Raw genomic sequence first — 13,971 nt, forward strand, 5'->3', positions numbered from 1 at the left:
TTCCATATTATAGTGTATGTTTAAACATCAATGTTTATGTGTTTAATAAAATACATACGTTTTTACGTATGTTTGAACAGGGATGGCTCCATGTTTTATTTTTCTTTCCCGTGGAGAGAAAATCGTAGGGCTGAGAAAATTGTCCGTATATATTTTTTTAGAGTATCAAATAAAACACCCTTCATGTGCTTTAACTGGCGCGACACATATTTCTGACGGGGCTTTATCGCCCCCTAGGGTGGATGTAGTGTCATCTCCGCGCATGCGCCGCTAGGAGAGTGGGCGGAAGTTGTGTCATGAAGTCGCTGCCACTCAGTAGTTGCCCCAACTGTGCACGCGGGTTTCGATTTACGCAGAAAAGGCCAAGGTTTTTAACTTTTTTCAGCTGTTTTAAGTGGTGGTAGCTGGACACAAACTAAAGGGTCAACTTTCCGGCGGTAAGTTGCAACTTAAATGCTCACTTTCTGGCCGTTTCGGTTTGATAAAGGCAGAAAAGAGCGGCTAAATGCAACGTAGTTTGATGTTTCAACAATAGGACATTCCTGACGCGTATTTTAACCAAGCCGATACAGTCAAAGTTACTTTTATTATTTTATTAATGGTCTAACTAACGAACTAATGATGACTTGAATTTGAGTTGTCCCCCCCCCCTTTTTTTTTTAAACAGCAACAGGTCCGCTGTGATGTTTTGACACAAGCTCAACAATCTTATTTCTAAACTTTGTCCCCTTTACTTTTCTCTTAAAATGACAACCCGAACAATTGAGAATATTAGCACCACTTGTGCGACGATAAAATGCTTAAATTCACGCCGTTTTTGTGGAGGGGGGGGTTGAGAGTCGATCCTTTTTCTGGTTGCATTTCGTTGCCATCTTGTGAGTGATCAATCACCTGCAGCCACAATGAAGTAAACAAACAAAAACAGTTGAAGTTAATTCGTCGTGACTAGTTTTAATACAACGGTGTTTGCTATCTTGCATTAGTGAGGTATAATAGTATGGAACCTTGTAGCGAACAATGATAGATTGCTGTGCCCATGATGCAGACACTTTTTGTATTTGCAAGTTATGCTGCTTCCTGTTTCGGTACCCGTTGGCAGACCTCAAACCCCTAGAGGGTTAAACGTATCAAATTTAGTTTTTGTTTTGAAGATGTCATAATATGAACTTTGTAGCAGCTGCGATTTTTGGTTCCTAAATTACAATAAAGCAATGAATTAGTTTATACAGTACGCTCTCCTTTACTATTTAACTTTACAACCAAGTAAAACAAAAAAAGGGCCATTTCAATAATGACCTTTTTTAAAAGCAGCAATATCAGTCACGCCCCAATCCTGATGTCAACGTAACCTACAACAGGAAGCCACATAGTCGCTCACGCGTCATAATAAATATCTGCGTTATCTCTTATCAGCCCCCCCCCCTCTTGCAGCTGGCAGGGCCTTTTGTCCACATTTGAACAACATGCAGCATGCAACACAAAGCGGTACAGTACTCCAAATCATCGCGATGTGTTGAAAACCCCTTTACCGCTGACCTTGCGCCTCGTGTTTCTTTGCAGGCCTGTCCAGTGAGCTGTTTGAGTCCTTAAAGCTCTACCTTAACAACAGCAAAAGACTGCAACCCATCATTGGTACGAACATCCTTAATGTTGTCATTTAATGACAGCAGAATGGTATTGATTGACCGGTCGCCTCCCCGCAGGGCTGTGCAGTATCACGGAATGCGTGAAAGCGGGGTCGCGCGGGGGCGGCGAGGCCGTGTACCTCTGCGAGGTGTGCGCATGTCGGCTGAGCAAAGGCGACATGCGCAACCACATCATGGGGAGCCTCCACCGACACAATTACACTGTGAGTACGACCCCTTTCACCCTGCCGGCGTCTTTTTGGTGAAAGGTGTACGAAGGCGCAATTGCGAGAGTGAAAGGAACAGCGTAGGAGGCCCGTGTCTACCAAAAATGGTGCCTCGCAGTTTCACACAGCACCCATCGTGGTGGTACTGCAACTGTGCGCTTTCACGCAGAGAAGGCAGCGTTCAAATTCACTTAACGCTCCTTTCACATAGACACAGTCCACACTTGGATACGACCCACCTGCCAGGGTTAAAAATGACTCTTTTTAATGTAACGCATGTTTACTGGACAGAAAGCCCGGCACCCCCACCTGCTGTCCGACATCAAGCAGAGCGGCACCGACATGTCTGCGATGGCCTGGCCCCTCATGGAGATCGCTAGGACGCTGGAGGACAAGGAAGGACCTGGGGACATTAAGGTCTCGACTCTTTCATTACAAAAAACCTTTGCGTTAGCATCGGCAGCTAACGGGAAATGTAATGTTGGAAAACGATCCTTTTAAGTTTTCCGCGTGTTCGTAAAGTTGTTTTGAGAATCAGAGTTGAGATCGGTGAACAGTTCCTTCGAAGGATTTATTTATTCAGAAATTTCTGGACAGAAGCACATGCGTCTGTCAAGCTCCTCCCACTTGCAGCCGCCATTATACTTTCAGCATCCCAAAAAGCCCCTCCCCTTCCTCTTCCTGCTTTGCTGCCCCCTCCCCTTGCTCTGCCCTCTGAGTCACAAGACAATAACAAATGGTCAATTGCTATGTAAACATTGGCCGGCCACGATCCCCCCCCCCCCCCCCCCCCCCGCAGCTGATCAACCAGGCGGAAACACAGTTTGCCAGACATCCTGGCACTTTTGTAGACATCATAAAAGTTTACAAAGGAACTGATTATAACACATTTTCTCCCCCGAACCAGATGGCTAATTAAGTGATTACATGTGGAAGGAAGAATCTTCAAACGTTTGGTCACATTATTACACTTATCAATCTTTGCTGAGTAAGTTAAAACAGTTATGACTAAATCTAAACAGTTATAATTCAATTGAAACAGAAAATTCTCTTCAGTAACGACATGCTTGAAACTTATTGTTGGCCTTTAGCGTGACTGATAGCGATACGTTTTCTTGTTAGCCTATTAGGTTAGCTACTAGCAACAAGTTCCACCTTTTCACCATTTTCTGTTTACTTGGCTTCAATTACTTGTGCTTCTTTCCACTTGTATCCCCGTTAGCATGTAGCATGTCTGGTAGGCTGTTAGCTTAGCTGTTAGCAGTAAATGGCACTTTTCCCCCCCGATTTGTACCACGCCATTCGCGTATCACTCACAAGTGCTTCTTCCCGTTGACATTCTTTTTAGCCTTGACTGATAGCAACAACTTGGCTTTTTAGCTTAGCTGTTAGCAACAAATATATAACTTTCCTGCTATTTTGTTTATTGCTTGCTAGACTTTCTTCCTGTTTACATTTGTATGACCAATAGGAGGATGCATCATTTACAAACCTGTCAAATGATTTGTTCTTGTTTTTTTTTTTAAACAAGTTGTTGGAGGTTGAGGAAGCCACATTCGAGATGCTCAAGGGTGCCAGCGACGGCGAGGGTAATTCCGCCGCTCTTGATTGCATCACTTCCTGTTGTTGTATCCACCGCCATAAAAAAGTTGCAATGATGTTTTCAAGCGATACATTTGAGTAAGTTCCTCATGTACGGACCCGGCGAGCCCAAAAGCCACTTGTGCGACAAGCATGAGGAAGATAAAGATGAAGAGTATGTGGGCGAGGATGAGGAGCACAGGGTGGTCACCGTTGACCACCAGAGGGCACAGTTTGCAGACGGCGACGGTTCTTCTTGGGCCAAGGAAGAAGGCCCTTCGAGTTTTGGCCACACCTTGCGCGATCGTTACAAGGGACCGAAACCTCTCATTGGTCAGTTCGAGTCACTAGTCCTGTTGTGTAATCACTGGCGACCATTTTGTGATTAATAATTTTTTTTGAATAGAACTTCATTTAATAACTTATTGTTTAACCCGAGGTCGTGCCAGCTGACACGTTTTTGGTCCCGTTTGGCCTCTCAGGTCTTTTTAGGGTAACCGAGTGCGTTTGCGAGGAGGACGGCCGCTCTTACTGCTTCCTGTGCCACTGCTGCCGGGTTCGGATCAACACGCGGGGCTTCTACGGCCACTTCAGCAGCTTGGGGCACCTGCGCAGCTACCTGGTCAGTACATGAGCGAGCACGTGGAGGAAAGGGGTGCGAAAACTGGCGCTTCAGCCTGCAACTCCGTGTTAGATGGAAACGCGGTGCGAGCAGTTGGAGGCGGCGGGGCCGAACGTCGCTAACCGCGCTCAGATGTTGGCCGGGAAGGTGGAGCGCGACGAGGGACGAGGAGATATGGAGGTGAGCCTCGTTGTGCTTTTTCAACTTGATTCCGTTGCCGCTTGGATGGACGCCAATGTTTAAAACATGTCGTGTGTTTTTTAGGTGGTCAAAGTACCTCAGTTCTTCTGTGGACAACTCACGGCGGAAAGTTACAAGTGGTGTAAGTGCATTTTAGGGCTAGGCGATTAAAAAAATAATAAATAATAAATAAATAATAATAATCTGATTTTTTTTCTTTTTTTAAACAAATCTAAGCAATCTGCAGTAGCCTACATAAACAATATCAGATGTCCAGTATTATACATAAATGTTTTGATCTCATATGTTAGGCTTATATGTTTATTTAAATTAGAGATGTTATGTAATACGGAAGCGTATTGCATTCACTTGGAAATAAAACACTCCTGGTTTTCGGAATGTTTTTTAGGGGGAGCTTTGTTTTTTTCTGTCGTAAAAAAAAACAAGAAAAAAATCTGAAATACAGGAGGAATTTTTTTTTTGAAAAATAAAAATTACATCTGTACATCTGTTCTGTTTTGCAATAAAACAGAACAAAAAACAGAAAAGTAAAAAAAAATACACACAAAAAACTACGTTTTTTTTTCTCTCCAAGTATACGCTTCCGTAGTTATACACTTATTTTTTTTTGGCCTTAATGGTGCCAGTCAGATTTTTCCTTTTCATTGTGCTTCTTGCACCTCCTTCCTGTTGTTCCTGTCCAGGCGTCACCAGACTTCGGAAGCGCGGCTACCCGACTGTCCACAAGTGGACCAAAGCCAAAAAAAGTGCGTCTTTGTCTGCTCTTCTTCTCGGTGGCCGACTCTTCCAATGCGTGTGTTTTTTTGTTTTTCCCCGTGTTTTTCTCATCCCAGCAGGAGGCGCCAAAGTCCAGAAGCGCAACGAAGGCGGCAAAAGTCGGGTGGTGTTCAAGGTAAGCCTTCCGCTCACTGAAGGTTCGCTGCTGCTGGAGAGGACGTCCTTCAGCCACGACAGTCCACCCCTGGAACCCCTGGAGCCGGACTTTGACTGTGAGCCCATCGACCGGGGTGAAGACGCGGCCAAGGAGGACTTGAGCGCCGCTGACGATTTTGATCCGCCCGGCAGCCGCCGAGGCGAGCGTGCCGTTCCCGACGCTCACGACGGCTGGCAAACGGAGGCGCCCGTCGCCCAAGAGTGGCTCAATTCCAATTATGTGCGGTGGCACGATTGGTCGCCGGCTCTGGTTCAAAAGCAAGAAAATCCCTACCAGGCTAACCCGCCACCAGTCGCTATGAATCCAGCAGCGCGTCACGTGCCTCAAGCGGAATTCCAAAGTATTCCCGTGATCCAGACGCCATCTTGGACGCCGCTATTTGAGCCGGGTCCAGGTGACTTCCCGGGGTACCGGGGCTACGGCGCCCCGCCGCCATATTTCATTCCACCTGGGTCTCGTCCCGCTGCATCCGCCCTGCCTTGACCACTCTGATTGATTTGTCCAAAAGAAGATGAAATATGCAACACGTCAGAGAGAGTATGCACGTTTGATTAAATTCGGTATACATTCAAGAATGCTTTCAAAAGGGAAGAATATCTAACGTGGGAAAAAAATGCTGAAAATGTCAACGGTTGACAAACTTTGCGAGTAGTCCATTTTGTCTCTCAATGCCTCAAAGTCAACTGTATTTTTTTTTCCAATTTGCAAAGCTGTTAAGAAACACTTTTTGTTCTTGGTTATGTTTATGCAGTTTTTTTTTATTTTATTTTTTTTATAATAACTTGAAACCCACCCAAAGCAAATAGAATACAGAATCGTGTATCCTGAAAACAGTTGATTATCCGGGTTTTGTATGTTGTTAGGTGTGCTCTATGTTATCCGATCACCAGTGTTCCTTTTGCACTATAATGTGACTAGCGGGTTATGAATATATATATATATATATATATATATGTGTGTATATGTATGTGCGTACTGCTGATATAGTCGTATGTTAATGACAAGTTTCTTGTGTTGCATTTCATATGTCAAACAAAAAAAAATAAAGGGCAAAACCGATATCCACCATCCAGTGGTATTTTGTTGCAGTCCAAATGTTTTGCAATTTAATATCTGTTAAGGAACATCACGGCGGAAGGGGAGAGGCGTGGTCACTTTAGCATTTGGATATCTTTTTGCTCCTCAAACATACGTGTAGGCATAAGAAAGATGTCAGAAGTGTACTATATTTTTAGGTTGTAGTACAGATATTTGACAGTTGAGTGGGCGTGGCCACATTTATACTTGAGGATTTTATTTTTTAAAACATTCCAATTATATTTATTTTTGTGGTGTGTCAAACTAACAAGATGTCTACTTTATAGACTTGAGGCTCTGATTTGGACCCGACTCAAAGCAGTGGCGGAAGGCTGCAAAAAAAAAAGAAAGAGTAAATAATTATATCAATTTATGGTCTCATTTAAGAAAACTTATCTTGTTTCAGCCTGAACGCAACCAACTTCTTCCTGCGTTCAAATAGTTCAGCCGATTTGAAAGAACACATACAAATATTTGTCCAGTTTTTATTTAAATTCAACATATAAAAATACAGAATTTATGGTTATTGACAGCCATTGTAATTATATGACACTTGTCAATACTTAAAATGCTCTATATTACAAAATATTTGTAGCATTTATTCAATTTGTGGGGGCGGGGGGAAAGGGAAATGATTTGTTTTAGCAATTAAGTGTAAATGAACAAAAATTTTTTGAAAAAAATACAATAAAAATGTATTAAATACTTCCTAAAGTCAATAAAACAGTGAAGATATTGTATCAAAAATATTTTGCTGCGGGTGCACAAATAAGACACAAAGTCTAAAAAAAAGACAAGAAATCATTTAATGTGAAGTCAGAGGCTGAATGCTGAGGTGGTAAAAAATAAAAATAGATACAGAAAGTGTCACACAACATTGCGTTACATGCGACACACGAGGTTTCAAACATACAAAAGTGCTTTTTTCTTCTTTTTTCTTCACTTTAAAAAAAAAAAAATCACAAACGAATGTAGTGCGGATCACAAGTAGGGTACGGGATGCATAATTGATTGAAGTTATTGACAGCGAAGGTGGGCAAAGGGGTTCCGGTGCACAAACGCTTGCTCATTTTCTGTTGAGCAGCGCCGCCTGCTGGACATGGCACGGAACTGCGGTAGTGCACGGGGAGGCGATCCTCCGCATCCAAACCGGGGCGATGTTTCTCGACCCGCGGCGTGTAAAGATAAAGAGGATTAGGAGGAAGATGATGATGATGATGATGATGATGTTCGCTTTGTACGGGCTCGCTGGACAGTGGTGAGCTTCTGTGGGTCAAGGTTCTAGCGGGGGCGGGGCTGTCTCGTTTCAGCAGGGACTCGATGGAGAAGGGCCCACTGAACTTGACCTCGCAGCTGATCTGGACCGGCGGCGGCGGCGGGGGCGGCGTTGCCGCGTTCCCCTTGACGAACTTAAGACGGCCCTTCAGCTCGGGGAAGAAGTCCAGGACGTCCTGAAAGTGACGACGCACCATTTTGGTGGTGATGTGACTCAGGTCCAGTTTCCAGAAGTTACGCTGACCGCCTCGGCTCCGGCAGTCGCAGTCAGGCACCAAAGGAATCTGGAGGAGGTAAATATGAAATATTTTAAGAATAATATTTTTGGTGAAACTTTGGTCAAGTTTTAAGTTGTTGTTTTTTTCGTTTGAGAACCACAGATTTGTTCTATTTTGCAGTTAACCAGTGCAAACTTGTCTCTCATAAGTCTGCTAGCTTAATGCTAACACACAATGCAAAACGCCATAAACAGACGAATGAAATTAGCATTATGTTGCGCTACTTGTTTAGATTAAAAGGGGCTTGAAGCAAACATTTTGATGTGACCAAAGCCAGTAAACAGGTGAGCCGAGACGTTTGCAAAGCGAGACCGAAGGCAAATTGATGTCGCGGCAATTCCAGGAAACGGCAGGGGGCAGTATAGAACAAAATGGCAGCTCCCTGATAGTGATGAAAATTGATGAATTGTGCTTAATTCCACGAACACATTATTACTCGAAACTGTGTTTGGACTACAGACCAAAATAGAAGCCAATAAGCATTATTTGGAGATGGCATTTATTTTTTAGCAAAATAAAAAAATGTTGCCATCAAAATACACAAACTCTTAACTTTCTCAAAATGCCTTTACACATTATCTTTGAGAATGTTTTAAAAAATTCTAAAAATATAAGTTTAGACTATAGTGTAGGCACGTAAAATAGTTGGTGCCTATGTATGAATTTTTTGATATTTACGTGTATATTAAACTAAAGACAGTGGTTATTTGAATTGATCAAACCTCCATTTTGATACTTTTAGAATTTGCTTTGGTGTTCTTGCCCCTCCTCCGCTTCCTCAGGCCATCTTGCTGATTTGAGATTTGTTACAGCTGAACACAAAAGTTGCCTGTAGTCCTCATCTCGCCACGAGACCTCATTCTAGTTTCGTTTAGTCCCCCCTGTTTTATTTTATTTTAACTTTCTTGTAGGACCCGTCTTACCTTAACAAAACACTTGTTGGTGGACAAACACACTCTGACGTTGTTCTCGATGGACTTCCTGTTCTCTCTGACCAGCTTCCTGTTCTCTCGGCCCATCCTCTCCATCAACTGCAAGACATCGCCTCCAGGTGAGAAACGGCTTCTTTTCACGTGGAAGCTGATCTTTATTTAAGTCTCTTACCTGCGTGAAGGTGAGCATTTTATCCGGGGCGTCCTGGAGGATGATGGCGATGCGGGCCAGATAGGTGGTGCTCCTCTGGAGGACTTTGCGGCGTACGCCGCCAACGGCGCGAGGGAGCTGCGCTCGGAGCTTGTTGCTGGATTTCAGCATGATGCGTGGACGTGGAGGGATGCAGCTCAGTCAAGTCAGGTATGAGGAGCTCAAAAAGTTGGGCTGCGCTTTATAAAGCCCGCTGGGACAATAGAGGGTGTGTGCACACGGGTGCTAATGTGGACCTTTTGATACTCGGGATGGGTCGTTAGCAAAGGTGGAGTTTGGTCGGCATGGACACTTAAGAAGTTCCAGCCATCGTCTTGATGGAAAAAAAAGAAGAGTTTTCAAGTGGAAATACTCCATTAATTAAGTTTGCATTATGTAACATTAGCATGGCCGCGTAAGGAGTTCCAGCTGTTACCTGGAAAGTGCTCACATTAAACCGTATTATGGTTTTATCAGCATTGTCACTTCACGAGTTGCATCTTTAGTCTTTTTTTTTTTTTAAGGTGGCAGTATTAACTCATTGTAGTAAATAAATAAAAAAAATACAGATGTGACTGGCCCAAACCAGGGTTTATAATGGTTTTGGATTTTGCATTATAATTTAGTTTGGTTTAGATTTCATTCTGACTTTAGTTTTTTAAATTCTGTGAGTTTTTATTAGTTTTATTTTTTTAATGCTTTGTTTCAGTTGAGTTTTTATTAGTTTTAATTTTAGTTTTATTTTTTTTAATGCTTTGTTTCAGTTGAGTTTTTATTAGTTTTAATTTTAGTTTAATTTTTTTTAATGCTTTGTTTCAGTTGAGTTTTTATTAGTTTTAATTTTAGTTTTTAGTTTTTTTTAATATATGGAGTGTTTGTTGTGTAAGATAGGCCTATATTAAAAAAAAAAAAGAAAGAAAATGAACTACGTATTGTGCAATATTAAAGTAAACTTCAATTCTCAAATGACTTTTCGACCTTCCTTTTTCTGTAGAGACGAACGGCAATATCAAAATTAATCCCCGAAAGCTAATGTAACAAACAAGGGACTCTTTGGCTATTATTATGGTTGTTTTTAATTAGTTTTATTAATGTAACATAGTTCTAGGTTTAAAAAATAAATAAATAATTTAGTATTTTATTACGTTAACAAATTTTTTTTTTTTCCAAATTTAGTTATTTCATTTGTTTTCGTTAACTACAATAACCTTGTTCTAAAAATTAGGTGGTAATTATTACAGTACGTGTATTGTATCACATCAGGAGATGGCCTTTGCTTTTATATTTACTTAACATTTATTAATAAATGAGTGCTTAGGTGAAATAATGTATTACTCATTGCTTCATTTTATTTTAGAACATTTTCTAATTGCATTAATTAATTTTTGCTTAATAAAAAAAATCAACAAAATGAATAAATGAAACTATAAAAAAAAAAAAAGAAGACCATATCACTTCTAAATAGTTACTTCCCACCTCTGGTCACAACATTAGGTACACCATTTAATGATGTAATGCTGATATTGTTCATTATCACTTTTGAATGTGTGTGTGCGTGAGACCAACTGAATCCTCCATCTTGTTGTTTTTCTCCCATTTGGCATCCGGACGAGCAATCTCGTCCTTTTGTTGTTCTGTGTGCCGCATTTGCATCTCTGATCCCCGTTCAGCTCCGTTTGCACCGCGCACATGAAGACGTTCGGCCGTCAAAGGCGCCGCTTTCACTTGCATATCAAAGCCGTTTGCACACAGATGCACGCGATCAAGGAAACTCGAGCAAATGTTGTCCTTATCCAACTGAAAGAATGTGGCTGCGTATTTTTATGAGTCTTAGTTTGTATATTCTATCCTAATGTTTGTCTTGGCTGGTTTGTTTTACAAGTGTTGAACTAAATATAACAAATGTGCTTTTAAGTGCGTTTAGTAGTAATAAAAGTGCTGTAATGATTTCTTTTTTAAATACAATCATTAAAAAACTGAAACACTCTTTGTTGGACAATAACAATATACTTTTATGTAATATTTTTTTGTGTTTTGTTTGGTAAAATAAGACATTGCATAAATGTATTTTATATATGATACTATTTTATAATGCATGCAAAATTGGGCAGAAAGTACACAATCCACTTTTAAGGTACTTCGGTAAAATAAAGGAATTTGGGGGGTTAGAAAAAATAAATATGATCACAATTTATGATTCAAAATAGAATAACTTCTAAAAACACCTTTCGGTGTTTGACAGTGATACTTTCAATTTCTACATTGCTCAACTACTACTCTTCTTTAAAAGAAGACATTTGATATATTTCTGATTTGCTTTGTATAAACAGTTGTTGAAAAAGGCTAGTTTATTTATATTTATGTTTACGATGTGGTCATTATTATTATACATAAACATACATTATGTTATGATGGTAGTGTGCTGAGTCCCATTTCCACCAACTTGTGTGCCCTGCATTACAATTGAATGTAAATAAGCTCACGTAGTGTTCTTTGACCTTTTGTGAACGCAGCTGAGAATGAGGTGCAAATTGCAGGAATGCAACTGAAGACATTTCTTCAGATGTTTGTTGTGCGTTTCGTGGAGCGCTCGTCATCTCATTTGCCGCAGCCTTTGTTTGCCGTAATGGGATTCTTTTCTCTCCAAACTCCAAAGGCGATCTGCCCAGATGGAAAAAGAGCCCCGTCTGACGGCCTTTTGCACTCTAAACACGAGAAAACGCATCAATTGGGAATGATTGGGTATATTTGTCAGAATTGTACTTGTCAACATAATTATAATTGTTATAACTCTTATTTGTATAGCGCCTTTAAAAACAAGTGTTTACAAGGTGCTTTGACAACCCAATGAATAAAAAAAAAATCCAGGTCATAAAACGCAAACAACTATAAAACAAAAGAGATTGACCCCGTGGGGCCTCTCACAACAGGTTGGTGTGGCGAACAGACAACAACGTCTCTCAATTGCCACATATGAACCACTTTCAAAGGTGCAACGGACTCAGTAACTTGTCGGGCTCAATGTGTCAGATTTGAGTGAGTTTTACTGTAGAAGAACAAATGCTTTTGTTATGGCTCAGATGCTTGTCAGTGGCTCACATCTACGCATGCGCACAGGAGTTATGTCGTCATCAGTGAGCGCCAGGCATTCTAGTTGCATTCAGAAATGGAAGGTTTAGAGTACAAACAAGTACATTAAGATATATTAAGGAACGCTATTCAATATCACAGATTTATAATTAAAATATGGGCGGGGGGGGGGTGCTTTTAAATATCTGACTGATTTGTGACTATGGACGGAGAAACGTTCCGGCGCATACGCTAAGGTGCGATATCATCGGTCAACACTAGGTGGCCAAACGTACACAAACACGGCGGAGATTTTAGGCAACTCCTTTGGGGTCACTATGACCGATTTTGTCTTTGTTTTTCTTTGTAATTGTGTACTCGTATTATATTCCTAATCCTTCTTATATATTTGTAAATGTACTGTTTATAGAATAAAGTTGTCAATAGTTTCCCCCACCATTTTACTTCCATGAATTAATTACTAATCAATAATTAACTATCTGATGTGCATCGAATTCATTATAGCAACCTGTTTTTTACTTTTGTGAAAACCGCCGAGAAGTCACTCGTTCTAGTTGTTTTGACACCATCCGTCCAGTAGAGGTCAGTCTTGTATAAAATGATATCAATTCCGTTTTACAGGCGGTGTCATTTCCATTTGTGATTTCCCCCCAGTGGCAGGGTGGTCTTCATTCATCCCCTGGGAAAGCCACCACTACCTTCCATCCTCGCCTAATAAACGTGCCATAAACAGAGGTTAATTAGATTTGAATTGATTTTGCAGTAGTAGTAGTAGGTCACAGGCTCTTTCATCCATCATTCTTTAAAATCCCTTTATTTATAGATTATGAGCCAGTATTGAATATGACTGTTATATGACTGCAGGATCTTATGGGGGGGGGGGGGGGGGGGAGATCTATTTACGTATGTGTTTCTTGTGAGTCTGTTAAACAAGTGACCTGACCTCCAAGTTGTGGAAGTTCACCAGCCTGTCACCTCCACCACCATCTTGATTAATGACCTCGCCGGACCCCGTCCCGCCACATTGAGCGCCCCGGCTATCTCTCAGAGTCCACACGGGAGATTTACTGCCATCGGCGGGCGGGAAATGTGAGGAGCAAAGGCACAATTTTGGAAGGAATCTCATTCCGGGGGCTGCGGAGATATGATCATCTCATTTAGGAGGAGGGTAGTAGTAGGAGCAGCAATTGCTGAAAGGACAAAATTGTAAATATTGATCCCCCAAATGAAGTGTCAATCTCCTTGGGTCCGATTATTTTCTTGTTTAAGAGTGTGATTTAAAAAAAAAAACAGCAGGGTTCTTCATTTTGGAACGACTGCACTTGATTCCTGCAGATAACCAACATTACGACCAAATAAATGCAACAACAACAAAAAAAAGTTACAATAAAATATAGAATAATTAAATTAAAAATTAAGATAATTATAGCAAAAAAGAAATCGCTACTGATAATTATTAATTTGATCAACGCTGAATGCTGACTGACTTCCTGATGTGCATGCAAACTGTCAGTAGGTGGCAGTATTGGTCAAATCCTGATGTTGTTGCCTCATCATTTAGGAGTTCATTCGGGGGATGTGTGCGTGTGCGCGCGCGCGCGCGTGTGTGCGTGTGTGAGTCACACGAGTTCCACGACTTCGATTGGAACGACTCGCCTCTTTAGTAAAACTAATGACGGCAATTTCAGCATTTTGTCGCCGGTTTTCCATCGTTTGTCCGGATTGGTCGTGTTGACTTTTAGCGGTAGACAATGCATTATTTGACTCATCGATACGTCCACTAATCAGCCCAATCAGCATTTCCATTGCACTTAATTGATTGAAAGGGCCTCATTTGGACAAACGAGAGCGAGTGCTGCTATCAAAAGTGTGAAACGCAAGGACGACGACGGCCTGCAGCACTTTTTTACTCTCCGTTAATTGCCATTTACAAAGTGCG

At 41.3% G+C, this 13,971-nt stretch overlaps 2 protein-coding genes across 5 annotated transcripts; one reads left to right on the forward strand and one right to left on the reverse strand.

Annotated features, from left to right (window-relative positions):
• Positions 1-290: 290 nt before the first annotated feature.
• LOC147157419 (uncharacterized) lies at positions 291-6,249 on the forward strand. Of its 4 annotated transcripts, none has more exons than XM_086062843.1 (12): positions 291-437; positions 1,414-1,485; positions 1,561-1,632; positions 1,704-1,849; positions 2,144-2,269; positions 3,384-3,441; positions 3,521-3,766; positions 3,916-4,055; positions 4,128-4,235; positions 4,320-4,377; positions 4,940-5,002; positions 5,090-6,249. In XM_086062843.1, exons 2-12 carry the CDS (start codon positions 1,464-1,466, stop codon positions 5,671-5,673), a joined length of 1,623 nt encoding a protein of 540 aa, XP_085918969.1. In that variant the 5' UTR covers positions 291-437; positions 1,414-1,463; the 3' UTR covers positions 5,674-6,249. The 4 variants fall into 4 exon arrangements, with proteins under 4 accessions (XP_085918969.1, XP_085918971.1, XP_085918970.1 ...); XM_086062845.1 differs by having other exon boundaries at positions 5,093-6,249; XM_086062844.1 differs by having other exon boundaries at positions 1,432-1,485.
• A 977-nt stretch (positions 6,250-7,226) lies between these two features.
• LOC147157420 (uncharacterized) lies at positions 7,227-9,074 on the reverse strand. The gene is made up of 3 exons (XM_086063314.1): positions 8,925-9,074; positions 8,744-8,851; positions 7,227-7,826 (listed from the first exon to the last, which is right to left on the reverse strand). The coding sequence occupies exons 1-3, from the start codon at positions 9,072-9,074 to the stop codon at positions 7,227-7,229; spliced, it is 858 nt and encodes a 285-aa protein (XP_085919440.1).
• Positions 9,075-13,971: the final 4,897 nt, after the last annotated feature.

This window comes from Leptonotus elevatus, chromosome 19 (genome assembly GCF_054856555.1).
Source record: "Leptonotus elevatus isolate MCC_2025b chromosome 19, RoL_Lele_1.0, whole genome shotgun sequence".
Classification (NCBI taxonomy): Eukaryota; Metazoa; Chordata; class Actinopteri; order Syngnathiformes; family Syngnathidae; genus Leptonotus; species Leptonotus elevatus.

Coding starts and splice junctions, on each gene's coding strand:
- LOC147157420 (XM_086063314.1), bottom strand. CDS start 9,074: ATGCTGAAATCCAGCAACAAGCTCCGAGCGCAGCTCCCTCGCGCCGTT. Junction 8,852..8,924: donor AAATGCTCACCTTCACGCAG/GTAAGAGACTTA, acceptor GATGTCTTGCAG/TTGATGGAGAGGATGGGCCG. Junction 7,827..8,743: donor CCAACAAGTGTTTTGTTAAG/GTAAGACGGGTC, acceptor TACCTCCTCCAG/ATTCCTTTGGTGCCTGACTG.
- LOC147157419 (XM_086062843.1), top strand. CDS start 1,464: ATGCAGCATGCAACACAAAGCG. Junction 4,236..4,319: donor AGGGACGAGGAGATATGGAG/GTGAGCCTCGTT, acceptor TGTGTTTTTTAG/GTGGTCAAAGTACCTCAGTT. Junction 5,003..5,089: donor GTGGACCAAAGCCAAAAAAA/GTGCGTCTTTGT, acceptor TTCTCATCCCAG/CAGGAGGCGCCAAAGTCCAG.